The following is a 25,981-nucleotide window of genomic DNA, read 5'->3' as shown; positions in this document are numbered from 1 at the left end:
CAGGCCCTACAGACCAGGGAGGGAGTGGCCTCCGCCCCCCTGCAGCCCACTGCGGGGAGGGGGGGGGGGAGGCTTGCAGCCTGGGTAGGGCAGGGGAGCCGGCAGGGGGAGCCTCAAGGGACAGAGCCTCCTTGCTGCTCACCGAGCCTGTCCAGGTGCCTGGCAGTGATTCGGAGACCCTGGCCAGGATGGTCCCAGTCAGGGGCCCACCTGCCCCCTCCCTCGCCCTCCCGGGTCTCCGGGTGTGGATGGGGGACCCTGGAAAAGGAACCATAGCCCCAACTGCCTGCCTTCCAGCCGGGCGTCCCCTCCCTGCCCCCAGTGGTCCTGGCCTGAATCTGCCCACAGCCCCCACCCCTGCCCCCCCCCAGCCCTGCCCGCTGGTTCCCATCCCTCAGCCCTCCACTGTAATCACAGCTCAGCCCAGACCCCCTCCTGTGAATAATTGGGGCTGATTTAGGGGCTATCAGGGGAGAGAGGGGGGGCTAATGGAGTCTGTGGGGGGGCCTGGTGATGAGAGGAGTATGGGAGGCAATTAGCAGGGCCGGCAGCCTCGGGAATCACCTAATGCACCGGCCTGCAGTCAGGGCCCGCGAGGGCTTGGGGAGGGATCCGGGCCATCCTTCAGCCTGGCAGCAGGAGGTTGGAGGACAGACAGCAGGAGGGACTTCCAGCAAAACAAGGGTAAGGGGGGAGAGGGGGCAGGCTGACGGGATGAGTCGGGAGCCCCTGGTCCCCCACAGCCCCTCACTCCCCAGTACGAATGCATGTGTGTGCAAACACACACACACACACACACACACACACGCACACTGCCCCATATGAATCCTATCCCTCACTGGGGACCAGCTCCTGATTAATACCAACATTAGCCCTGAATGCTCTCCCCTCCTGGCCTCCCTGTCATTAATTACCTCCTCTCCCAGCCCAGCAGAGGGGAAGCCAGCTCCTCTGGGGCAAAAGGAATGAGTCTGACCCCCTGCCCAAGAAGCCACCCCTACCCCTCCTCTGGGCTTCTGAAGGCAGAGAGCAGAGAGGAAGGAAGGAACCCTGAGGAAGGAGGGAGGGAGAGTATGTCATACCACCGCCAGCACCCCCACAGCCCGCGCCCCCTCGCGGAGGCCCTCGCCCCTCGGATGCAACCCGAGCGCCAGCCCCACCCCTGCAGGTGGAAGAGGGGCCTCCCGGGACAAGGTGGGCGGCCGGACCCCCGATCCCCTTCCCCCTTCTGATTTCACCTTGGGAACAGGGATCTGCACAGAGAGCCAGGCTCACACAGACCTCCTCACAGAGACTGTCACGTGCAAACACAAGCAGACACACTGGGGAGAAGTGACAACGCGACGATGGCATCGCCTGTGTGGCATCACCCAGCACCCAGCACCCACAGAGCCCACCGGGAACGTTCGCTTCCCAGGACAAGGGAGGCTGCCGACAGGGGCAGGTGACGTGTCTCAGCACGTCCGTGTTGGGGAAAGAGGCTCTGCCTTCGTGATGGGACCTTGAGTGGCCTGGACTTGAACTTGAGACTCAGGAGGAGGGAGCCCTGCCTTCTCGCCCTTGGGCCGCCATCTTGAATCTCTCCATTTCACCTGGGCCCTCCCCTCCCTCCCCCTCTCTCTCCCTCTCCCCCCCCTTCTCCCTCTCTTCCCCTCTCTCCTTCCTTCCTCTCCCCCCCCTCCCTCTGCGTTACAGCCGCACACACACTTTAAAGCAAAGTGCGGTGAACTGAAACCCAGCCCGCACCCCCCCAGTCGGCCCCTTGCCGGGCTGGAAGCTCAAACCCCCCTGGGCCCTCTCCTCCCCGCCGCCTTTGGGTCCCACACCGTGTCTCTCCACGTCTCCCTCTGAGAAGGCGCCGCCCAGCTCCCCCTCAAGGATAAGGGGTGGAGGCTCCGTGAGCCCCTCCCAACACCCCCGTGAGCCCCCTCATAACCAAATGAGCCTGGAGCCCCGACAATCGATACCCCTCAAAGACGAAGATGATGAAGACGCTAATAACTTTCCCCCCTCTCGTCCTCCGACTCTTGCCTACATTAGCTCTGACCACAGGCCCAGGCAGCTGGGATCCGCCGGGGGCAGGCCTGGAGCTGAGTAACCCCTTCAGATCCAGGTGGGAAGCAGGAGGGCAGACAGCAAGAAGGACTTCCCGACGCCCGCGAATGGGAGGCCACGGGGATACGGGATAGAAAGCCGCCAAAGCACGTTTCGAACACCTAAATGGATACACGGGAGACCTGACTCGAGTCTGCGAGGACTTGTGACCTCAGAAGCACCCTACAGGGGTGCCAAGGTCCATGTCTAATCCCTGAGGGCTGCCTGGAGGAGGTGAGCAGGGAAGGGAGGTCCCACTGGGGAAAATCAGGGGACTGGAGTTGCCGGGGGAGGGGGGGGGGAAGGTCAGCCAGTGGGGGTTGCTCTGGCCCCTCCCTCCCCGCAGGGGAGGCTCTTCCCCCATGAAGCTGTTGGGCAGCTCAGGGACCTGCAGTCTGCGGGGCTTCAGAGGGAGGAAGAAGCCCCTTCCCCACCTCACGTCCCACCTCCGGGGAAGTGCCCTCCCAGAGCAGCTGCAGCTGGGGGGCTGGTGGCGATCAGCCAAGAGCTTCCCTTCTGTGATCACTGTTCCCACAAAACGCGGCCCTGCCGGCCTGTGCTGCCCCGTCCCCACAGACCAGGGATGGAGAGGAGGAGGAGGGGGAGAAGGGGGAGGAGGATGACGCCGACAAAGACAGAGGAGAGAAAAAGGGTAATAAAGCCAGCAACCTTGTGCCCAGGCATCCGCAGGCCAGTCCCCCCTGGGAGGGACTCACACAGAAGACTTGCCTCAACCTGCAAACAACCTCGTGAGGTTAGTGCTATTATTATCCCCATTCTGCAGCGGAGGACCCTGAGGCACAGCAAGGTTGAGTAACTTGCTCAACATCACACAGCCCATGGATGCAGAAGCTGGTCTGCGCGCTTAACCTCCAGGGAGCCTCGGCCTGGAAGAGGAGGAAGGGACCCAGTTAAGCAGGGGGGTGGGCTGCAGAGCTTCTTGGTCCAAGCGCTTGCTGGGAGATGGGGCTCAGAGGACAGCACGCAGCCCTTGGGCTGTGCCCTGCCTCTCGGGCTCTCCGCCCTTGTCTCCGCGCAGCGCACGTGCGTGTCTGCCCCGCTCGGTGGCGCACCCCTGCCCCTCTTTGCCTCTCTGTGGGCCCCCCTGCAGCCCCGGCTTTGTCTTCTCTCCGCCTCTCCCGGCTCCCTCTCTTCCCACAGCCCCAGAGCCCGAGCTGCTCAGATGGTCCATTTTAGCCCTGGAGTCTGTGAGAGCTGATGCCTGGAGCATCCCTGGGGCCTGGCAGTGGCCTGAAAAGTCGCGACTCCCGGGTCCTGGCTCCTCCCAGGACTGTCACCCCCGCCCTCACTGGACAGCCTGTCCAAGGCCACCTTAGGAATTTGGCAAGACGGGCTCTCTCCAGCTGGCACTTGGAGAGCCCAGGGCCTATGGAGTCTGGGGTTCTCTCTAGGGTCTCTCTTAACTTGGGGGTTCACAGGGGCATGGGTCAGGACATCTTCCACCCAGGCTGCCCCGGCCCTCTGCCCACACAGTCCCCGGAAACCCGAACAGATGCCCATTCCCCTGTCTCCTGTCAGGAATCCGGCCCCCCGAGGGGCAGTGCAGGAAGGAGGCCGAGGCTGCCTCGGGAGGCGGAGGGGGTCGGACGGCTTGGATCCCTGGGCTCTTTGGAGAGCCCATCCCCGCACTGGGGTGGCCCCGGGGGACCCCCACTGGCTTCTGTATCGCTGACTCCCTCTCTCCAGAGCCGAGAGCGGAGGCTGGCAGAAGCTTCCTTTAGAGGAAAGTTCTGGGTGCTTTTCTCAATGTTCTCGCAGAGCAAGCCCACCACCATTTCTCAGCCTCTGTCTTGCAGCGGACACAGCCTTTTTCTGAGAGGGAGGGGTGGTGGGAGGGGCTCACAGTAGGTCTAGGGGCCCCAGATGTCTGACCCCCACAGCCCCAGGTTGCTGTCCCTGTCCCAGCTCCCCGCGGGGTCCTCGGGGTCCCATTCCATTGATTCCCCCTGCTGGCATCCGCCTCAGCTGGTGCTCAGCCCCTGGTGTGTAGGGCGGGGGGGGGGGGGGGGTGGCAGCTAATGGACTTGGCACCCGCAGGAGGTAATTAACAGGGCGGGGCGTGGGCCTCACTGGGGTGGAGGGGGCACCATTACTGACAATGGAATCCAACAGCTAGAGAGAGGGGGCGGGGCCGTGTGTGTGTGTGTGTGTGTGTGTGCGCTCATCTGCGTGAGAGGAAAGAGGAGCCAGTGGGGGGGCTCTTAGGCCGTGAAACTGGCAATGTGGGTACAAGCCCCCTCCTCACCGACCAGGGCCAGGTCACCTGGAGGGGTCCCGATGACTGGCTTCAGCTCCCCTTCCAGATCAATGAACAGCTACTCCAGTCCTCTGTCCCACACTCTCCCGGAATATTCCCCTCCAGGTCCTAACCTGTTCCCAGAACCCCTCACCTTACCTTACCTGCCCAGCTTTTCCAGCTGTGGTTTTAAGAGCTTCTGATGTCCCGATGCCCTTGACCTTGGAAATGCCCCCCACACGCCCTGGCAGGTCCCTTCTACTGCCTGACCTCCATCCCCTCTGCTTCAGCGATGGCCCAAATCCTGCTCATGCGGGAGGCCCCCTATGGCCCTACCTCTGGGGTCTCCCAGGCTGGCACTGCCCCACCCCCTCCTCAGCCCTGAACTGGGGCTCCAGGGGCAGGGGAGGTGGGGAGGATGGGGGCGCAGGTGAGACAGAAAGCGTCCCAAGACCCCATGCTGTTCTCCAGGACATTCTCTGATTCAGTTGCGTTGTCTCACCTGTGTCTGTTTCCAGCACGCACCTGCACCCTGTCTCTCCATCGGTGTCCCTCTGTCTCTCTGGGTGTCTCTCTGTCTCTCCCCTCTGTTCTCATACGTCCCTCTGCAGTCTTTGCATGTCTCCGAGTCTGTAGATCCTGTCCTGGTCTCTCTCCAGGCACCTGTCCCTGGCCTACCTGTTGGATGTGATCCCCGACCCCGTCTCTCCCGCCACATTGCCACCCGCCCCCTTACCGCACCTGCTGTAAGCCCTGCCTTGCCGGGTGGTGTAGTACGGCCTCACTCCTCCCAGGTCAGGAGAGCAGGGCCTGTGAACTTGGCCCTCAGGGACCAACCCCCACCCCCGCCCCCATCAATCAGCCTGCAGCCCTGGGTCAGACCTCCATTAGCACTAACCAGCCTGGACAAGAGGCAGACACCATCGGGCTAGGCCTAGGGGTGATAAGGCCCAGATTGAATCACTGTGTGGGGGGAGCTGGGCACCCAAGGACATGAGACAGCCGCGACATTAGCCCTGAGGAGCCTTGGGGAGTGTGGGTTATTGTGGGAGCTGAGCAGGTGATTGGAAGTGATGGGGCGGGAAGCAGGAGGTTGGGGGGGGGAGGGGCGGGGGGCGGGCACTGCTCCTCCAGGGCTCCATGTGATGAAGATGGGGGCAGGGCCCAGGTCCTGAGGGGATCTCGGCCAGCCTCGAAGCCTCCAGAAGCCTGGGGCCACTCAGTAAAGCCAAGTGCTGTTCCGAGGGGCAGAGGGGAAAGGAGACCCTACCTCCTCCTTGGGCAGAATGGCACAGGGAGACGTCTCTATCCTTCCGAAACAGACACCTTGCCCAGTCCCTGGCCTCCAGATGCTGATCTCCAAGCACTTAGAGCCCGGAAGAGTGACAGAGCGGAAGGCACATGGCGTCCTGCCTCCCCCACCACCCTCCTTCCCCGGCCTCGCCACGTGCGCACGCGCACACACATGCACGCGCACGCACACATGCACGCACACGCATGCTCAAGCTCACCCTCTCTCTCATCCACTGGTCCTATCATGTGCCCGCCCTGTTCTGCCCACACCAGTACCAGGCGGACCCACCCCACGGATACTCCCGCCCGGTCCGCCGTGACATCTAACTTCCGCCTCGCGCTGCAGCCTCAGCCTTCGCGAACACGAAGCGCGGAGAAGGACGAGTCGGCTCTGAAGTTCTAGAAAGCCTGCCCTGAGGCTGCCTCTCCACCAGGTGAACACAACGGTCACAAGACTAGGAGGCTGCCACAGCTGGAGGTGACAGCCGCATGGACTAGGGCCACCGCGGAGGGCAACTAGAGAGGGGAGGCTCATCCCCTGCCTGAGTCTCGATACCCCTCTCCCGGAGTGACGTCATCCCAAGAACTGGCGAGAGACACGCGGCCAAGGGGTAATAAATATAATTGCCATGATGGAACCTGCCCAGAGAAGCAGGGACATCCTGTGCTCCCAGACCCCACTTGTCCCCTCCGGCATGCTGAGGGTGAGTTAGATGCTGAGATCACCCCAGGGGCTGCTGGGAACTGCAGGGGTGACTGATGGCAGGCCCGGGATTCCGGCTGCCCGGCCCCTGGGTGGCCCCCTAGCCCAGGACGTCCAAGTAGACAGGAGGCGCCTGGGCCAGGGCCTGCAGCCGGGCGTGCACCTCCTTGATGCTGTGGCGTTGCTGTGGCTCCCGCTGCCAGCAGCCCCGCATGATGGCGTAGACCTCCGGTGGGCAGGCCCGGGGCCGCTCCAGCTCGCGCCCCTGCGTGATGCACTCGATCGCCTGGGGACACCGAGGCGGGGGAGAGAGAAGAGGGCACGCGGTGCTGGAGCGCCACCCCCCGGAGGCTCTCCCGGCAGGCCACACACAGGTCTGGGCCTCTGGGCTACTAATCTTCTAAAAGGATGTGGTGAACCACCAGGACACTGAGCAGTGGGAAGGATTCAGGCTAGGTAGACTCTGGGGGTAGGAGCTTCCAGAAGGGCTGGAATCAGACCCTCAGAAGACCTGCCAGGTGACGTGAGGAAGGGGAGGGGCCCCGACATTTGCCAAATCCACCGGCCCAGGGCTGAGGGCTGAATGGGGGGGGGGGGAAGGGCCCCCCACCTCTCAGCTCCAGGGGGCAAAAAGAAAAGAGAGCAGGATTGCAGGTAACGGCCTCGAAAAGGGTTTGCAATTTAAGGCACAGGGCGACCCCACTCCCTTTTCTCTTCTGTAGGCACCATTCTGTGGGGACCTAGCTCCTCCGAAAGTTTGAAACGGCAGCAGGAGAGACCAAAGTTAGACTCCAGGAAGGACTGTCAGAGCAGCGAAGGGATCCAGGGACGGAGAGATGGTGGGAGGGAGGTGGGCGAAGGGGCCTGGAGCCTCTTCCCCCCTTCTCCCCTCCCTCCCCATTAGAGGACTTGGGTTATGGGCAGCACTAATTCCATTCCTTCTCTCAGTGCTTGAGAAAATTAAAATCTATAACCCTCTCCCCCACCCCACCGGCCTCCAGGGAGCAGACTGCATTAGCAGGAGAAATGGAAACTGACAGCTGCGAGCCAAGGAGGGGGAGGGGGCGCTGCTCCGGGAGACAGAACACCTGGGGCCCCGCGGTGGCCGCGTCCGGCCGCGCGGGCAGACGGAGCGCCAGGCCTGTCCTTCCTGCAGTCTGACCTCCGGCCTTCCTGCTGCGGCCTCAGGCCCTCTGGTGCTGTGCTCCTCCTCCCGGGCCTCTCCCTTCCACCCTGACAATGCCTGCGAGGTCTGTAACGTGCAGCTAGGGATGGGGGTCTGGGCTCCGTCTGTAAAGTGCTTTGGGGCTCCCCCAGGAGCCAGCTGGGCCTGGGCTAGGACGGTGAGTGGGAAGAATGCTGGGGGGGAGGGGCTGGGGGGGAGGAGGCCCAGAGCTGCGGGGACGCTGGATGGGGGCAGAAGGGGACAGGAGGGGCAGAGCTGGGGGGGGCGGGGGCGGGCGGGGCTGACCTCGGTGTTGGAGAGCTGGTACCAGGGCTGTTTGCCGTAGGTGAAGATCTCCCAGAGCACCACGCCGAAGCTCCACACGTCGCTCTCGGTGGTGAACTTGCGGTAGAGGATGCTCTCGGGGGGCATCCAGCGGATGGGGAGCATGGTGCGGCCCCCCACCTGCGGGCGGCACCGTGTCACTGCTGGGGGGAGGGGGGGGGACCCGCTGCTCCCGCGCATCCCGCTCCCGCCCGTGGAAGCGGCTCTGGGCCCACGCTAAGAGGGAAGAACCCACGGTGTCTTTTCCGTCTGTCCGGGAGAGCAGAGAGCCAAGGAGGGGGGTTCAAGTCCCGAGCCGGCAGCCTGGGCCCCCACACCACCCTCCTGGGGTCGAGGAGCCCCCCGGGGTGGGGGGGTCTGCAGTGCCGGTGCGGCCCGGGCCGGGACCAAAGACCCTTACTCGGTAATAGTCGGTGCTGTAGATGTCCCTGCTCATGCCGAAGTCGCCGATCTTGACCACCAGCCCCTGACCCACCAGACAGTTGCGCGTGGCCAGGTCCCGATGCACGAAGTGCAGACCCGCCAGGTACACCATCCCGGCAGCGACCTGGCTAGCCACGGCCAGCAGCTGGGACAGGCCCAGGGGGCCCGGAGCCACGTCCTCCCTGCCAGCCAGCAGCTTGGCGTCGGGCCCGTGGGACCTGCCAGAGAGTGAGGGAGAGGGGCGGGCTGGGGGGGGAGAGCCCCCAGGAGGTGGAGGCTGGGGAGCCTGGGGAGCTGGGGTGGAAGCGGGGAGGGGACTCAGGAGAATGGAGGAAGGGAAGAACAGGGAGGCGGCTGTCTGGAGGGGCTGGGATGGGCCCGCCGGGTGTGCCCCCCTCCAGAGCCCTCACTGCTGCCCACACTTCCCACATTCGTGCCCCACCCCCAGGCAGCCCCCTTGAACGCTGAGCCCAGCATCCACCTGCCCGCTGGCCCCTGCATCTCTCGCTCACGGGCACCTCCCACTCGGTCCTGTAGATGCTTAGCATCTTCCGCCAAGTCCCCGCCTTCCTCCGTGAAGGGAACCTCCCTCCCCAGCCTCCGAGCCTGAAACCTGGGGGTCCTCCTGCCTCTCTCACCTTCGCCCTCAACATCCAGCCTCCTGTGGGGTCCTCCTTACTTCCCGAGGTTTCCAGGACGCCCTCCACCTCCCACACGGCCACCACCAGGCCAGACCAGTCCAGACCACTCAGCCCCATCCCCCAGATACACCTTGTGACCCCTGCCTGAGCCCAGGGCTTTGTCAGCACCGCCCCTTCCTACTGGCCAACTTTCTCCTGGTCCACTTATTTCTTCGTTTCTTCCAAAGCCTGTTAAACACCTCCAGTGTGCCAAGCACCAGAGCTCAGGTGGAGAGGAGGGTACAGATAAAGGGGTCACCGCAGAGCAGTGGGGGGGGGGGGCACCTGATGGGCACTCGGGCCGGAGATGGAAGAAGTCAGGGAAGACTTCCTGGAGGAAGAGACATTTAAAGTGAGACTCGAACCCTGAGGAACAGAGGTGACTAAGCCATTCAAAAGGGTCAGAGACAGAGGTGAAGTGGCTGGGAGGGAGACCCGAAGTGCCAGGCAGAGGGAGCTGTGAGTGCAAAGGCCCTGAGGTGAGAAGGAACAGATGGCCCTCCTAGGGAATGTCTTCCAGACTTATCAGAAGCTTTCATGGTCCCCTCCTTTGGTTCTCCGTGTTCCATGCAGCCACGAGAGCCGCTTCTTCCACAGCCCGGGCCCCAGATAGCAGCATCACCAGCACTCAGCCCGGAGCCCACACCGGGGCGGTGGGCAAGGGGAAGGCCTGCTGTGGACTCCAGTTCCGCTCAGCCCATCCACCCACACTCAACATCGGGCTCTCCCTCCTGCTCCCCAGCCTCCACTGCGTCCTCCTCCTGCAGGGCATTAAGCTTAGACCCTGAGGTCTCTCCCAACTGAATTCTGTACACCTCACTCCCAAGGGGGCGTCTGGAGACCAAATCACGACCATTAACTGGACAGCCACAAAATGCTTTCTTATCCGCAATCACAGTCCCCCCACCCCGCTCTTGTCCCACTTAGTGGCAGGGAAACTGAGGTCAGAGAAGAAAACTACCAGGTCACAGCTGATCCAGCCCTGGCCCTCCCCCTTCCTCCCTCACACCTGACAATGTCCCGTCCTGCAGAAGGGGGAATCTCATGCAAGAGGGACTCAGCAGAGGGAACATGTGACCATCACAGTCAGGGCTTGAGACACGGCTCTACTTGGGGTCATACTCTCCCCTGGGCCGCTGACCACCTTCGTGCCCTGGGGCAAGTCACTTAAGCCTCATCTGTGAAATGGGCACCTTTCCTGAAGTTCTTAAAACTGTCGGCACACGTCAGTAAACGCATCGGAGTTGTTCTGCCCAAAGCAAAAGAAGTGAATTTCTAGTAACTTCCTCCAAGTGTAAATTGCCACATGCTCTCGGAGAGCATGAAGAATAAAAGTCTACTTATGTTATTACACAGATGTGTACAAACACACGCAGCCCTAGTGAAAGTGACTCAGTCACTTAGTGAAAGTGACTCGCTTAGGAAGTGAGCATAGATCATGGAGCCTGGAGCTCAGCAAGCGCCTGACAAGCGTTTGTTACTGTTGCTGTAACTCTCTAAACCCCACCTCCTGGGGGCCCGGCTTCTGCGCGCCACTGCGCCACGGGCCACTGCGCCACGGGCCACTCCGCCTCGGGCCACTCCGCCACCGGCCACTCCTCCACGGCCACTCCGCCTCGGGCCACTCCTCCACGGCCACTCTGCCACGGGCCACTACGCCACCGGCCACTCCGCCACGGGCCACTCCGCCACCGGCAATTCCGCCACGGCCACTCCGCCACCAGCCACACCCCCACGGGCCACTCCTCCACGGCCACTCCGCCTCGGGCCACTCCGCCACGGCCACTCTGCCTCGGGCCACTCCTCCACGGCCACTCCGCCTTGGGCCACTCCGCCACGGCCACTCTGCCTCAGGCCACTCTGCCACGGCCACTCCGCCTTGGGCCACTCCGCCACGGCCACTCTGCCTCGGGCCACTCTGCCACGGCCACTCCCCCACATGCCACTCCGCCACGGGCCACTCCTCCACGGCCACTCCCCCACACGCCACTCTGCCACGGGCCACTCCGCCTCGGGCCACTCCGCCGCGGGCCACTCCTCCACGGCCACTCCCCCACACGCCACTCCGCCACCGGCCACTCCTCCACGGCCACTCTGCCTCGGGCCACTCCTCCACGGCCACTCCGCCTTGGGCCACTCCGCCACGGCCACTCTGCCTCGGGCCACTCTGCCACGGCCACTCTGCCACCGGCCACTCCGCCTCGGGCCACTCCGCCGCTCACGAATGCATACCACTCTCTGCAAAGCCACCTCCCCTGAGGTACAGCTCCCGACTCCTGCTAGTGCCACCTTCCCGACCGCCGCCACCCTGTCCTCTGCACACGCTGCCTCCGGCGTTCACGCATCTGCCCTAGAGCTCCCCGGGGAGGCAGCCGTGCCTTCCCGCTACTTCTTGGCGCCGCCTCTCGACTCAGGGATGCGCGCGTAGGGAAGGGATGAGGGGCTCAGGGCCAGGGGCCAGCGCGGGGGGGGGCGGGGGGCGGGCACTCGTACCGGAGGAAGCGGTTGAGGTCGCCGTGGCGCATGTACTCAAAGACCATGAGCAGCGGGCGGCCCTCGGTGCAGACCCCGAAGAAGCGCACGATGTGCTGGTGCTGGAGCACGGTGAGCAGCTGGGCCTCCCGCTGGAAGTCCTGCCTGGCGCTCTCGGACACCTCCTTCAGCGCCTGGACGGCGGGGCGGCACTGAGTGCGGCACCCCCACCCCCCCCCCCCCGCCGCCCCCGCAGCCCCAGCTCACGTCAGGGAACGCTGGTGCTCCTGCGGGAGGTGGCCCGGCCAGCGGTGCGTCACCCACGGGGTCTCACCTTGACGGCCACCAGCATCTTGTCCTGCTCGGGCAGCAGGTTGTAGCATTCGGCCAGGAAGACCTTCCCGAAGGCGCCCTCGCCCAGCTCCCACTTGAGCACGATGTCCCTGCGCTTGATGTGGTGAACACCTACAGAGAAGCTCGAGGGATCACGCACGGGAGCCCCAGCCTCTGGGAGCCAAGGGGGTGGCTGGGGGCTGCCGGGAGCCTCCACGTGCTCACCAAGCCCCATGCCGTGGTGTGGACGGGGGTGGGGGCAGATGGGGGCGGGGAAGGCCCGTTCGGGCCTGGGGCGGGCAAAGGAGACGCTACCGGGGCTTCCACACACACACACACACACACACGTGCACACACACCCAGGTCCCCCCCACCCTTGACCCAGGATAGCCGCTCACAGGCATCACTGAAGTATTGTGGGTTCTCAATGATGTGGCCTTGGAGCCCAGAGCCTTTGCCCTCAGTGGGGGACAAGGAGCTGCCACCTAATGTCATGAAATGCAGGGACATGGCCAGTCCGTCCTCTGGAGCCAGCACAGCTGTGCCTGGGGAAGAGACATAGCCATGAGGAGGGGTCACAGCCCAGGTGCCCGCCCTGGCCCCCGGCAGGTGCAGGACACCAGGCAACCCCACCTCCCCACTTGCAGGGGAGGACTGGAGGAGCGGAGGGGCAAGTCGGCCGGCAGGGGAAGGCGGGGCGGGGCGGGGGGGCACCGCGGCCTCTCTCCGTCTGGCTCCTGTCCAACCCCAGGCCCCGTGGGCCACCAGAGAACTCCCCCGCCACCCCCCTACAGAGCTCAGACCTCCCAGACCCACTTAGTGTTTGACTACAGTCCAGCCACCAATTAGCAGCTGCTGCCTCTGACGCTGCCCCAGCCCCGGCCCCGACACGCTCACTCACACTCACTCACACCCACGAGCCCTGCAGCCAGGCGCCCAAACACCCCGGCACACCCCCGAGCACTCTACCTGCCCGCGGGCCCCCCACACAGAGGACAGAGCCCGCAGGACAGACTGACGGACAGCCCGCTGTGGCACCCCCACTCACGGTTGATCCCAAACTTGTTCCTCCGTCCACATTTGTTGAGCACAAGGAAGAAGGCGGAGAGGAGGAGGCAGGCAAAGACGGCCAAGCCCACGGCCACTGAGACCTGCGGGGCGGGGGAGGGGGCAGACCCAGAATTCTTCCTATGGCCTCAAAGCTCCCCCAAAGCACATGGCTTCTCCGGCCTGCGCGGGGGCCCAGAGTCAGGCCCCTAGACCTGCCCCCTACTCCCCTGGCGCCCCAGGCCGTGGCTGTGAGGGTGGCTGAGGGAGCTCAGGCCACACGGTAGAGGTCCCCACGCTGTGACCAGAAAGGACACACGGACAAGCCGCTAGCCCAGACTCCGGACCCCAAGTCCTCGGCAAGCTTCCCGCCCACACTCACCCCAAAAGGGGTTTCGTCCTTTTTCTCCACTGGGTCTCCGGACGTGCTGTTCGAGTCTGTGGGGACACAGGGGAGAGTGGGCACACTCAGTGCCTCCTGCAGCAATGCCCCCCGCCCCCGCCGACCCCTGGGGGGTCAGGTCAGCCGTGCCCCCTGCCCCAGCCTCGCCTTCAGACCAGACAGAACCCGCCCTCCGGCCTGAGCTACTCACCCACCGGCGAGAAGGAGACTGCCGTGGGAGGAGGAGAGAAAGCCATCAGATGCCGGGCGGAGAGTGGAGAGTCACCCCCCGCCCTTCCCCCAGACTCATCCCTTCCCGGGGCGGGGTGGGACAGGGAGGTGACGCTGCTGGACCTTGCTGAGAACAGGCACGTGGCCCCTTCCAGCCGAGCCACGGATGCCCTGGGGCAGGGCCCTCTCTCCTGCCAGCCCAAGCGAGTGGACTAGCCCCGGGGGGTTCGGGGCTCCTGGGCTGGGAGGGGGGGCGGGACAAGGAGGCCAGCACCGAGCCTGTCACCACAACCCCAGGCCCCGGCACCCCAACTTCTGGGGTCGGGATCACAGCAGCGTGTGGGCAGGGCCTACCCCCCCCCCGCCCCCTCGACACCCGCACCCGCACCCAGGGGGAGCCGGGGGGGGGGCGGGGTTCAGGGTGGCCCTCGCACCGGGGATGGGGTCCTCGGGGTTGAACTCGAACGGGTTGTCCATGAAGGCCGCCAGCACGGAGGCGGCGGCCCGGCCAGAGGGGTTGGCGGCCAGCAGCGTGTAGTTGCCGTTGTTGACGTGGGTGGGCTGGTTGAGGCGCAGGCAGCCGTGCCGCACGGTCTCGTTGGCCGCCGGCTCCAGGAACTCCGTGAAGATGAAGCTCGTCTCGTTGAGCACCGAGCCGTTGAAGAGCCAGCGCAGGGAGGGCGCCGGCTGCCCGTCCACCGAGAAGGGGATGCACCAGTGGTGCAGCTCTACGGCGGCATGCAGCTGCACACTGGCCGGGACTGCGGGCCACAGACAGGGGCGCGGCGAGGTCAGCCGCCGGGGAGCCCAGCGTGGCCCCTCCAGGTCGGGGAGGGGGGTGAGGGGGGGCGGGCAGAGCCAGAAATCAGGTGGCGGGCCTCAGGGAAACGGGTGAGCAGCCCCTAACGAATTCCCCGGGAGGGACATGTTGGAGAAGGGCGACAGTAAATCGTCAACCAACCAGGCAGCAGGTGCACGAAATGCAGAGGCTTAAAGCACTTAAGCGGTGGCCGTGAGCAAGCGACGGCCCCGGAGAAGCGGGGTGCCCGGCTGCGGAAACTAAGCACGCCGTGTCTCTCGGACAAGAGATCCGGAAAAATTAAGTGCAGTCAAGCTTAAGAAGACCGCGAGAGGGCCTAGACATCAAACAAGCAAAACGTATCTAGTTAAAAAGCTTTCTGAAAACAGATACGGGTTTGAAAGAGACCCGACCTAAAAAAAGCAGACACATACATGTCAGGCAGCGGGATCCCCCTCGGCAGGGAGCGAAGCAGCCAAAGCCACTCCCACCGACACGGACGAGCCCGAAAACGTGCCGCTGAGCAAAAGAACGCACAATAATAGTGGCGGGGTGATTCCACGCGTGCGACGCACAGGGACAGGTAAGACGAAGCCACCTTGACGGGGCTGCGGGACGGGTGTCAAATTGTTTTTAAAAGCAAGGAAAAGAGGGTCACGGAAGTCCAGATGGGGCGGAGAAAAAGGATGGCGAGAGGAAGGGAGTGTCTTCAGAAGAGCTGAAGAGTGATCACTGTTTAAAGTGTCTGAGTTTGGGGCGCCCGGGGGCTCAGTCGGTTAAGCATCCGACTCTTGGTTCCGGCTCAGGTCACGATCTCACGGTTTGGGGGCGCGAGACCCAGCCTCGGGCTCTGTGCTGACAGTGGGGAGCCTGCTTGGGATTCTCTTTCTCCCTCTCTCTGCCCCTCCCCTGCTCCCTCTCTCTCTCTCTCTCTCTCTCTCTCTCTCAAGAATAAATAAATAAAAACTTAGATGGAAACCAATTTGACAATAAATTTCATGTATCGAAAAAAATAGTGTTAAGAGCTAACAAAATAAATAATTAAAAAAATAAAAACTTAGAAACAATTTTAAATAAAAAGAAAATAAAGTGCCTAGGTTTTATGTACAAATCTAGATCATAGATCACAACTAAAGAACTATGTAACGCACCGGGTTTAAAGTGATTTGTTGGCAGACCTAGGGGAATTAGGCAGCGAGCCTACAGAAGAAGCCGGGAGGGGAATTTCTTGTCTTAAGACTAGGATGCGCGACAAGAGTACTACGAAGGCTACGAAGGGTCAGGCGGTGAAGCGATCCAGCAGGGAGCAGAGAGAACAGCCGGGCGGCGGGCACCAAGGGCCTCAGGTAGCAAGACTTGGGCAGGGGGCCAAAAAGAAATCCATCACCATCCCTCCGGCCTTGACAAGCCCCCAGGACTTCCCCCACAGGATCAGGTTTTCATGGGAATCTGGAAACAGCTGGGCAGGAGCAGCTGTGGAGACACATATCCCGGCCCATCCTCCAGCCCCCCACCCCCACAGCCTCTCTTCAGGGAAGGAGGGGACATGGGGGTGGGGGGCCGTCATTGGGACTCACAGGACACGTTGACCTGCACGGAGACTTCAGCCCGGCCCACATCATTCTCCGCCCAGCATGTCACATTCTTCCTGTTGAGGTCACTGGTGACATTGGCCAGGGTCAGCCCCAGGGACGGCAGAGCCCCAGATTGCTGGGTCAGGGAAGAGAGGGGGAAATCAGGCAAAGTGTCAGCAGGCTTGGGTATGGAGGCAGGGGGCCGGAGCTGAGGTCTTTGGGGGAGCCCCTGGGGCTCCAGATGGAAAAGGAAGAAGGCGTAGGGGGAGGAAAGAGGTACAGGAGAGAATATAGCAGAGAACGGCCCCCCTCCTTTAGAGCTCGTTCGCAGACTATGTCCTGGATCGTGTATTTAACGGTCCAAAACATCTAGAACGTGACCAGTAACCTCAAAATAGGCACGGGATACCCTGAACCAAAACCACCGTCCGAGCAGCTAAATAGATGCCAAGAATCCCAAGCGCCAAACAGACACAACTCACTGGACGAACCAGCTGGGGTCTCGCCACCCTGCTCGTTTTTGTTTTACACACAGTTCTAATGGTCTCAGCCCAAGGAAGGCCAGAAACGCAGAGGCGGCTTGGATGGCAGGGCGGCAGGTGGGAGGGACAGCGGCAGCATGACCCCACCCACTTTGGCAGATAAACACAGAGAGTGAAGTTACAGGCAAAGCGACTTGATTCTGAATCATCATCGAAAGATTGAATCAGCTTCAGATTCTCTTCCTAAGAAACTGCGGCTACGTGCCAGTTCCATGACCTTAGGACAATTCTTAATCTTGCTGAACCGTGGTTTTCTTGTTTTGTAAGCTAGGGAGGTAGACAAAATGATCTTTTGACGTTCTAGAAAGCTATTTTCATAAAATGATGAAAATACACGAAACAGTGGATGACCCTCACTTATCTGGAAATTTCCTAAATGTGGAATCCTTTGAATAAGTGTGGGAGGAGGTGAGCCTTCCCCCGGTTTCCACTGGAGTATTAGCCTGAAGACTCCAGAAGAGCCCTCCAGTCTCTTGTGCAAGCTCTGGGTTCCAGGCTCCTCCAGGGGAAGCCCTGCCCTGCCCTGCCCTGCCCCCAGCTTCTCTTTGCTGTCCCATCTCCCCCAGATCACTCTGGGCATAGGGCATCCCACTAACTCAGAGCTGCTCCACGATCCCCCAGTGTCCTGAGGGTGACCAGCACCCCCTGCCCTCTATTTAACCCAGTTGGGTGTGGCTTTTCTATAGGAAGTTTCTAGAAAACAGAAGCGGTGGCAAACATGTAAGTCTCCCAAAGAGAAAAAGCAAAACCCTGGAATTTCCCAAAGCAGTTGCCAGAGGTGTCTCCACAGAGGGTCACGGCCAACCTCCTGCCTCTACCTTGTTCCCTTCCACCGCTCACTCTCGGGGGCTGTGCTCTCTGGGAGGGAAGGAGCCACACAGTGGCTAGTGGTCCCCCCACCGTGCCTGGATCCCCTGCTCTGGTGGTTCCTCCTTCAGTATTGTTCCAGGGGCCTCCAGCAATTCTGGGGGATGGTTCCCTCCCAAAGCGAGGGCCTCCGCACTGAACACGCTGGTCTGGCTCCTCCAAGGGCCCGGACCCTGCGTGTCTCCTCGTGGGGCCAGAGTTTTGGGTGGGCGCAGCCTATCGTCCACCCCTGCTGATCTTGTCAACAAGGCCTGAGCCTGCTGCGGCTACACTGCCATCATCAGCCTGACGACAAAGGGCAAGGCGTGGGAAGATGCCCAAAGACACATCTGCAGGACAGAGATAGCAGCCAGAGTGTCCAGAGGCAGGCGGGACATCAAAGGTCATCACGTCCACCTCCGCAGTAGACAGATACGGAGACCAAAGTGCAGGCAGATTGAGGCATTTTTCCAAAAGTCAGTCCAAAAACTCATTAGTGACAAAGCTGGACCCAGACCCGGGCCTTCTTCCCTAATACGGTCGTCACACGCCCAAGAAGACGCTGTTTCCAGAATCTCCAGAAAAGACGGGAAGGATCCTGAGGACTCACCTGGGTGCCAGGACCACAAATACTGTGCTCTCTCCCTCGTCTCGTTTCCTTCTCCAGAAAGCAGGTGCACGGCAGGGATAGTCTGTGGGTTCAGGGACCTTCTCTTTTGCGGCCAGAGAGGGGCCTAAGTCCTGGCGGCCCCAGCAGAGCCTGGGGTCCCTGCTGGGCCAGTGCCCACCCTGAGGGTACGTGTGCACCTGCCCCACAGAATGAGCCTCGGCCCCGTGGAGTTAAGCCATATCTGTCCATCCCTCACGCTCTACGTGCTTCCTCCTCACTGTCTCTCTTTTCCTGTCTTTGGCCCCGTGTCCTGTCCGAGCCTCTCCTGCGAGGAGGGGAAGAGGAGGACCAGGGGCGGGGGGCGGGGGTGGGATACAGCGCTTCTCACCGTCACCGTGGCCGACTCCTCCAGCTCCGTGAGGATCCAGCCAGCTTGCTCCAGGCCCCGCCCCTCCACCTGGCATTGTAGCAACACATCGTCCCCCACGTTCACGGAGGCATTGGGCGTCTGGACCTTCAGCACGGGCACGCCTGGCAGCCCGGGACGGCCAAGGGAGGTCAGAGCAGGGAGTGGCCTTGGGGCCCTCCCTGGCGCCATGCCTCCTCCCCCACCCTCCTCAGCGACCCTGAGCCCTTACTGGCAATGCCTCCCAACCTCCAGTCCCCCCAGCTTTTGCCAGTGCCCGCTCCCCAGTCCCCTCTCAGTGCCCGCTCCCGGGGCATGCGGCTCCTTCCCAGCCCCTTACACCACCTCCAGCACCTACCACAGCTGGCGTTGGACAAGAGGGCCAGGGGCCCCTGCCCGGGACACTGCAGCCTCTGTGCAGGAACTCCGCCCAGGCCCTCCTCCTCCCAGCGCAGCAGCCAGTGCAGGGCACAAGAACAGCGCAGAGGGTTCCCCGACAGGACCCTGTGGGCACGGGGGACACCGAGAGAAGGTCAGGGCGGGGCAGGTGTCAGCCAGGGGAGCCACAGAGAAGGAGGTATCACAGTAAGAGGGAGTGCAGTCAGAGCGCAGGGGCGGGAACGTCCACAGGGAAAGGAGCGGGGACAGAGGAGAGGCTCCTCCTCCTGGGGACCCAGGAACAAGACATCGTCACAAGAAATCGCATCTGGAAAGTCAAGGAGCCGGCTGGGGGCTCCACGCAATTGCCCCGCCCCAGAGGGCTCCCTGGGATGACAGGCCGGGCGAGGCCTCTGAGCAGGGTGACAAAGAGGGAAGGGCGCTGGGGTGGCCCACAGGCCCCAGGTGCCGACCACACACACAGACCTCTGCTGCCCAGCCGGCCCGCGTGCACAGGGTGCCGGCAGTGTGGGCAGATGCACGCGCGGCCCCCAGCCTCCAGTGGGCCTGCGGCCTCTTTGATGGGGGTCACGGTCACGTGCCGAGTCCCTGTCTCGGGTCTCAGCTCGCTGCCGAACACGTAGTCCCCAAAGAGCGTGCCCCGCATCTCCACACACACCCAGTGACACACCTCCACACAGGGATACGAGTCCCCATGCACACGCGCACACACACACGCACACACCGCTCCGGCCCCCTGGAAGCCCCACACTCACAGCTCCTGCAGCGACAGGCCCTGGACGGTTTTCCAGGAGAGAGACTCCAAAGCGTTAAAGGAGAGATTCCTGTGGGAGGTGAGATAGAGACAGTGGCCTTGAGCCCCAGCTGGCCTGCTCTGGCCTGGGGCGGGGGGGGGGGGGGAGCCCCGGGAGCCACAGGAAGCTGCTGTCCGGCCCCCCCTCCTGGGGCAACAACCAGAATCATCCAAGGGGCACCGGGGTCGGGACAGGTTAGGCTCTTTGAGTCCTCCTCTCCTCCCTGGGACAGCAAGGGTTAACCCCACTTAACCCCCTCCCTAGACCCCAGGGAGGGGGTCCCAGGGAACAGCCGCTCCCCTCTCCCCCACCCTGGCCCCAGCTGGCAAAGTGCTGAGGCCCCAGCTGGGGGAAGGGGCTCCATCTGTGCTCCCCTACCCACGAGCCCGGGACGGGCCACAGGAGGAGGGGGATGGGGACCAGGATCTCAGACTCCTTCCTCAGCTCCCCCCACCCCTCCCTTCCCCTCCTCAGGGCCCCTGGCCCCGGGGTCCCTAGCTGGAGACAGGGAGAAGTGAGCCCTGAGGGGTACCAGCTCCTGGCCACACCGTGAGCCACGTTAGGAGCCCCGGTCGGTGCCTTACGCCAGGCTTCGTCTACAGGGCCTGCCTTGGGGCCCCCGGGTAGCTGTTTGTTGAGCGGCCGACTCTTGGTTTCAGCTCAGGTCATGATCCCACAGTTCAGGGGATGGAGCCCTGTGTCGGCTCTGCGCTGACTGCACGGGGCCTGCTTAGGATCCTCTCTCTCCTCTCTCTCTCTGCCCCTTCCCCCTCCCCCGTCAAAATAAACATTAGAGGGCGCCTGGGGGGCTCAGTGGGTTAAGCTGCCAACTTCAGCTCAGGTGATGATGTCATGGTCGGTAAGTTCGAGCCCCGCCTCCGGGCTCTGAGCTGGCGAAGCCTGCTTGGAGTTCTCACTCTCTCCTTTCTCTCTCTCTCTCTCTCTCTGCCCTTCCCCCACTCGTGCTTTCTCTCTCTCTCAAAAGAAATAAATTGGGGATGACACGACCTCTCACCGCGTTGACCGTGAAGATTCACTGACGTCACGTATTGTGAGGTGTCACTGGGCACTCATCTTTAACTGAAGCCCCCAGTGTGTAGTCCGGGATGGAACATCACTTTTGCGTGTGTGACAGAGAGGGGTGGGGGAGGGGCAGAGGGAGACCAAGGATCCAAAGCAGGCTCCGCGCCCGCAGCAGAGAGCCTGATTCGGGGCTCGGATTCACGAACCGTGAGATCATGACCTGAGCCAAAGCCAGACACCCCCCCCCCCGCCCCCCGCTTCCAGGCTACCCCAGGGGCTCCCGCCGCCCGCTTGCTCCCTCGCACTGGTGTGGATCTGAACTCCGGGAAGAAAAACGGGGCAGGCACCTATGAGACGGACACATCCTGTGGCAGGCAGCGCGGGGAAGAGACCGCGAGGACCTTGGAGCCCACGGGGTGGGAGCTGGGGGGGCTCCCGCCTCCCTGGAGCAGGTGAGGACGAGCCCCAGGAGAACGGGGGAGACACTGGCCCGACCAGCTCGGGGCTTTCTTCAGAATGGGGGGTGGGGGGCACGAGCCCAGCAGCCGCCCAAGTCTGGGGGCCCTCCCGCTCCCTCTGCCCCGCCCGGGCCACTCACAGGCGACTGAGCCGAGGAGTAAAATGGAAGGCATCTGGTGCCACGAAACGGAGCCCGCTCTTCACGATGGCGCTGGGGGCGGGGACAGCAGGATCAGCCCCCCCCGGGCCTCAGCTACCCACGCCAGACCCCAGTGCCCAGCACCGGACCCCCCAAACCCTCACAGCCTCCCCGGCTACCCTGGCCCCACTGACCCTCGGGCTTTCTGATCTCCTCCTGGAGTCTCCGAATCCCCGGCCTTTGCTGAGCCCCGTGCCCGCACCCGTGCCCGCACCCCTACCTGCAGCCTCACTGGTGCCCGCACCCACGCCCACACCCGCACCCGCGCCCACACCCGCAGCCCCTCACAGGCCTCTCAGCTCCCCCAGGCCCCTCAGGTCACTGGGCTCCAGATGCCGCAGCCGCTCTTGGTTCTCGATGTAGCTGTGGGGAGAGGGGGCGGAGTCACAGGGGTTCAGCTCTCCAAGTCCCGTATGCCGCCACCGCCTCCCCCACAGTCACACGTGCAGGTGCACACACACTCTTATGAACACTTGCACACACACGCACTCGGGCACACGCAGACCTGCTGCACGCACATACACGCACAGGTACATGCATACACGTATACGCAGAGACACCTCACACTCACTTACACACGTGCGTGCATCCTCTCACCTCTCATGCGTGCACACACAGCCATGCACACACACGCAGGCATACACATACGCACAGAGACACGCCTCCTCAACGCACGTCACACACGCGCCTGTGACGTCAGCACGCCTACGCCCTCACGAGTGGACATGTGTGTGCACATATCTCTCACGTGCACGGATGTACTCACATTCCTAAACACACAGAAGCCCAGTCTCAGCTTGGTGTTCTGCTTTTATGCACAGGGCCTGTCCCACACATGTCAGAAACGGGGGGTCCCGCACATGCTTAGAAATGGGGGGGTCCCACACATGCTCAAAAATGGGGGTCCCGTATGTGTCAGAAATGGGGGGTCTCACACATGCTCAGAAATGGGGGGTCCCACACATGCTCAAAAATGGGGGCCCCACAAATGCTCAGATATGGGGGGGTCCCGCACGTTTCAGAAATGGGGATCCTGCACGTGTCAGAAATGGGGGGTCGTGCACGTGTCAGAAGTGGGGGGGTCCCACACATGCTCAGAAATGGGGTGTCCCGCACAGGCTCAAAAATGGGGGGTCCCGTATGTGTCAGAAATGGGGGGTTTCACACATGCTCAGAAATGGGGGGTCCCACACATGCTCAAAAATGGGGGTCCCACAAATGCTCAGATATGGGGGGGTCCTGCACGTTTCAGAAATGGGGATCCTGCACATGTCAGAAATGGGGGGTCTCACACATGCTCAGAAATAGGGGGGTCCCACACATGCTCAGAAATAGGGGGGTTCCACACATGCTCAGTAATGGGGTGTCCCGCACATGCTCAAAAATGGGGGGTCCCGTATGTGTCAGAAATGGGGGGTCTCGCACATGCTCAGAAATGGGGGGGTCCCACAATTGCTCAGATATGGGGGGTCCCGCACGTGTCAGAAATGGGGATCCTGCACATGTCAGAAATGGGGGGTCGTGCACGTGTCAGAGGTGGGGGGTCCCCGCAGAAACACTTGCCTCTTGCTTCCACCAAGGGCCTAGGCTCACCACAGCCACTGCCCCCCCAGCACAGAGGAAGCCCTGTGGTCATGCACATATGTGTTCCCAAACACACATTCACCATCTGCGCTGACCCACATTGCAGCACACGCACGCTCACACACACACACACACACACACACACACACACACACACACACGCCCCACCCTCTCCTCCTCAAAGCCACAGCCCCTCCCTACTCAAGCAGCAATTCCTACCCCCCCCACACACACACCTTTCAGCAGAGCAAGCCAGAGGCACAAGGCTGTTGGCCAGGGACCCCTTGAGCTCCTGCCTGCCCCAGCAGGGACCCAAAAAGGGGGAGAGGGGCAACGGGAGGATGGAGACGGGTGACAGGGGAAGAGGCACAGACTGGCTGGCTTACCTGGCGAGATAGTGGTGGGAAGGCTCAAGGAGGGGGGCAGAAAAACAAAGAGGGGAACAGAGACACCGAAAAGGAGAAAACAAACAGGAAGAGACTGGCAGAGAGAGACACAGGCAAGGAGAAAGACAGATAAGGACAGGCAGACAGACAGATAAGGACAGAGCGCCAGAGAAAGCGAGATAGGGAGCCGGGACAGAAGGCCCTGCATGTGGAGTTGGGGGTTGCTGACGCCCTGGGCCCTGCCCAGCTTCTGGATCCTTCTGGACTCGGCATGCCAGGGAGTTCCTGAGAACTCAGCTGCCCTGGAGTGGCACGTCAGTGTACCCCCCCCCCCGCCCCTCCCACATGCCAGGGGCCCCTGACTCACTGCCTGTTCTCAGAAATCCCCTCCTCTACCCTCTCACTTTCCCTCGCTTATAGGAACCGGGCTCAGCCAGCATAACGGACCCCCTCCCCAGCCGGGGCCCCAGCAGGACAGCCAGGTATCAGGCCCTCCGGCCCCTGAGGCCTAGGGGACAATCTCCAGTGACGGTAGGAGAGAGTAGGTCCCTGCTCACAGGGTTTATAGAGAGCTGTGGGGACCCAGGGAGGGTGGTGGCTGTGTGCAAGCTGTCAGGCGGCACACTCAAAGCTGCCTCATTCGTTTGGATTCATAATCAATCTGTCTTTTCGAGTCCATTATCTCCTTGTTAGCTCTGCGGGCGAGGGAGGGGAGGAGGAGGGGGCATGCAGGCAGAGGCAGGGGGTCAGGCCGCTGCCCCACCCTGAGGGACATCCCCTCTCCCCACCCTGCACCTCCTAGTCCCCCGCCCAGCCCGTCCCCTACCCCCACCCCACCCCCAGGGCTGGACCCACTTGGGGCCTGGCAGGGAACCGGGGCGAGAGGGGACATTCAGCAGCCTGGGCCCCGATGTGAAGGCACAGGGCACTGAGTGGACTGGACCAGCGGTGGCGGCCTGGATCCCGCGCCCCTCCCATCACGCAGAGACCTAGGCCCAGACCAAGACAAGGCCATCATCTCGTCTCCTCCTGGTCTCCCTAGGGCCATTAAAGAGAGAGACTGAGGACCTTCCCGTTAATTACCACAAGATACCGGAGTAACTCACTGCCAATTATCACAGGCTGCTCAAGTAACTTCCAGACAGCGACGATGGTTCCCGCCTCGGACGCCTTCCAACCCGTCGCTGCCTGAGGCCAGGGTTCCTCACCCGCCCTCTAAGCCCCAGGCCCCAGGAGGAGGGTTTTTCTAGCAGTTCCTCCCCTCTTCTAGAAGTCTTGCCGGCCCCACCAGTCCCGTGGGATATTCAAGTCTTTTCCAGCCATCACCATGTGATGATGCTTGGGGACCTCTAGGTATTTCTACAGAGTACCCCCATAGGTTCACCAGCTGCTAGGGAGTACTCCAGTATTTTGTAACCAGGTGCTGCAGGACATCAGAGCACTGCAGAATGCTGGAGCTTTCTGCCAGTCTGGGGCCCTGAAAGGAGGAGAGTGTCTCAACAAGAACCCTGACTTTCTGACCCAGGTAGGGGGAGGAGGGTGGAAAGGGAGTCAGGACAGGGACAGAGAGGCCAGGGGTCTCCTTTTCCACCTCGGAATCAAGGGGTGGTGAGGCCACGGCAAGGTGGAAATGGGGAGAGGAGAGCTGGACCACCTCACCAAGCTACGCTCCTCACCACCTCCACCAGCTCAACCCCCAGCGTTGCCTGGTCATGACCCAGAACGGGGTGGGGGCTAGTTTCCCCTGGAAAGGGGACAAGGCGGTAAGGATTTGAAACTAGGGACTCCCCGCAGCTAGCCACCCTCCCCCCACCCCCACCTCCAGGAGGCAGAGCTTGGGCTCCTGTCTGATCTCCAGAAGGCCGCTTCCACACGGCTGGGCTCCCCCAGGCCCGGTGCACGGACAGCCCCCTCGCCCCAGCCGCACTGAGCACCGCGGTGCTCCCTCCAGACGGTCGCCGCGGTGGGAGCCGCCGCGCCAGGTGCAGCCTCCCGCCGCGCCGCCCCTCCCGGGCCCGGCAGGCCCGAGGGGAGTCCGCGCCCACGGGGCTACGGCTACACCCGTCCGCTCCCACCACCCCCCCCCCACGCCCGCCCCGCCGGCCGGACACTCACAGCTCCGTCAGGTTCTCAGCGCCCGGCAGGCGGCGGAGGCTCTCCAGGGCCCCAGCCCGGGTGCAGCGCAGCCCGAGGGGCCGTGGGGGCAGCAGACGTCCGCGCAGGGTGCGGCGCCCGCGGACGCCAGCATCAGCCAGGCCAGCAGGCTGCCCGGCCCCGCGGCCCGGCCGTGCCCGCCCCGCGGCCCGCGGCCGCCTCGCAGCATCGCGCCGCCGGCAGCCGTCCGTGCGCTCGCAGCCGCGGCCGCCGGGCCTCCCCCGACACGTGCGCCTGCCGCGTTAAAGACCCAGCCGCCGGGAAAGGGCGGGGCCCGCGGCCCGCCCCGCCCCGCCCTGCCCCCTCCGGCTCCACCCCCGCCCCTCGGCTCCTCAGCCCCGAGGCTGCCCCCACCCCTTTCGGGGGACCCGGCGCCCCTTTTTTCCCAGACCCCCGGCTCCAGAGAGAACTCTAGAGGTGTCTGCTGGGGTGGGGGGGTGGGGGAGGCTGGGAAGTTGATCCGTTATTCTCCCAGCCTAAAGCAGCTGCCTTTAGGGGGAAGGGAGATGACAGGGCGAGGGCAAGGTTACCGTCGGGTCATCCCCGCCAGCCCCCGCCTCAGATCTCCTCACGATGCGCGCCCCCTGAGGGAGTGTACGATGTCACTTGGGATAAAGAAGGCGAAACACTCCCTAAGGCCTAGGAAGAAAGGGAAGGGACCCCAAAAAGACCAAACGCAGGACCTGGGGAAAGAAAACAGGAGAGGGAGGGCGTCGCCCCAAAACGGCCGGAGCGCCCCAGGAGCCGGGAGGCCCGCTTTCAGGAGACCACAGGGTGGCGC

General features: G+C 63.0%; 1 protein-coding gene and 1 long non-coding RNA gene across 2 annotated transcripts; both read right to left on the bottom strand.

Annotated features, from left to right (window-relative positions):
- Nucleotides 1-2,826: 2,826 nt before the first annotated feature.
- Nucleotides 2,827-5,765, bottom strand: LOC109256234 (uncharacterized). Its single transcript, XR_002075561.2, has 3 exons — nucleotides 5,622-5,765; nucleotides 4,854-5,029; nucleotides 2,827-2,981 (listed from the first exon to the last, which is right to left on the bottom strand). It is a non-coding gene; the product is annotated as an uncharacterized LOC109256234 (long non-coding RNA).
- Nucleotides 5,766-6,249: 484 nt separating this feature from the next.
- NTRK1 (neurotrophic receptor tyrosine kinase 1) lies at nucleotides 6,250-25,384 on the bottom strand. Its single transcript, XM_053908841.1, is given in 18 exon segments — nucleotides 6,250-6,633; nucleotides 7,819-7,977; nucleotides 8,258-8,498; nucleotides 11,454-11,626; nucleotides 11,767-11,897; nucleotides 12,164-12,310; nucleotides 12,814-12,916; nucleotides 13,195-13,250; nucleotides 13,406-13,423; nucleotides 13,860-14,186; nucleotides 15,802-15,934; nucleotides 18,185-18,327; nucleotides 18,561-18,706; nucleotides 19,357-19,425; nucleotides 21,017-21,088; nucleotides 21,365-21,439; nucleotides 25,162-25,237; nucleotides 25,240-25,384. Coding segments are annotated over 18 exon segments (2,385 nt in total). The 5' UTR covers nucleotides 25,370-25,384; the 3' UTR covers nucleotides 6,250-6,447.
- Nucleotides 25,385-25,981: the final 597 nt, after the last annotated feature.

The sequence above is a fragment of the Panthera pardus genome, unplaced genomic scaffold (assembly GCF_024362965.1).
Source record: "Panthera pardus isolate Hobbes unplaced genomic scaffold, ASM2436296v1 HiC_scaffold_21, whole genome shotgun sequence".
NCBI lineage: Eukaryota > Metazoa > Chordata > Mammalia > Carnivora > Felidae > Panthera > Panthera pardus.
The sequence above is the reverse complement of the archived record's forward strand: the minus strand, read 5'-3'. Positions and strand labels throughout refer to the sequence as shown.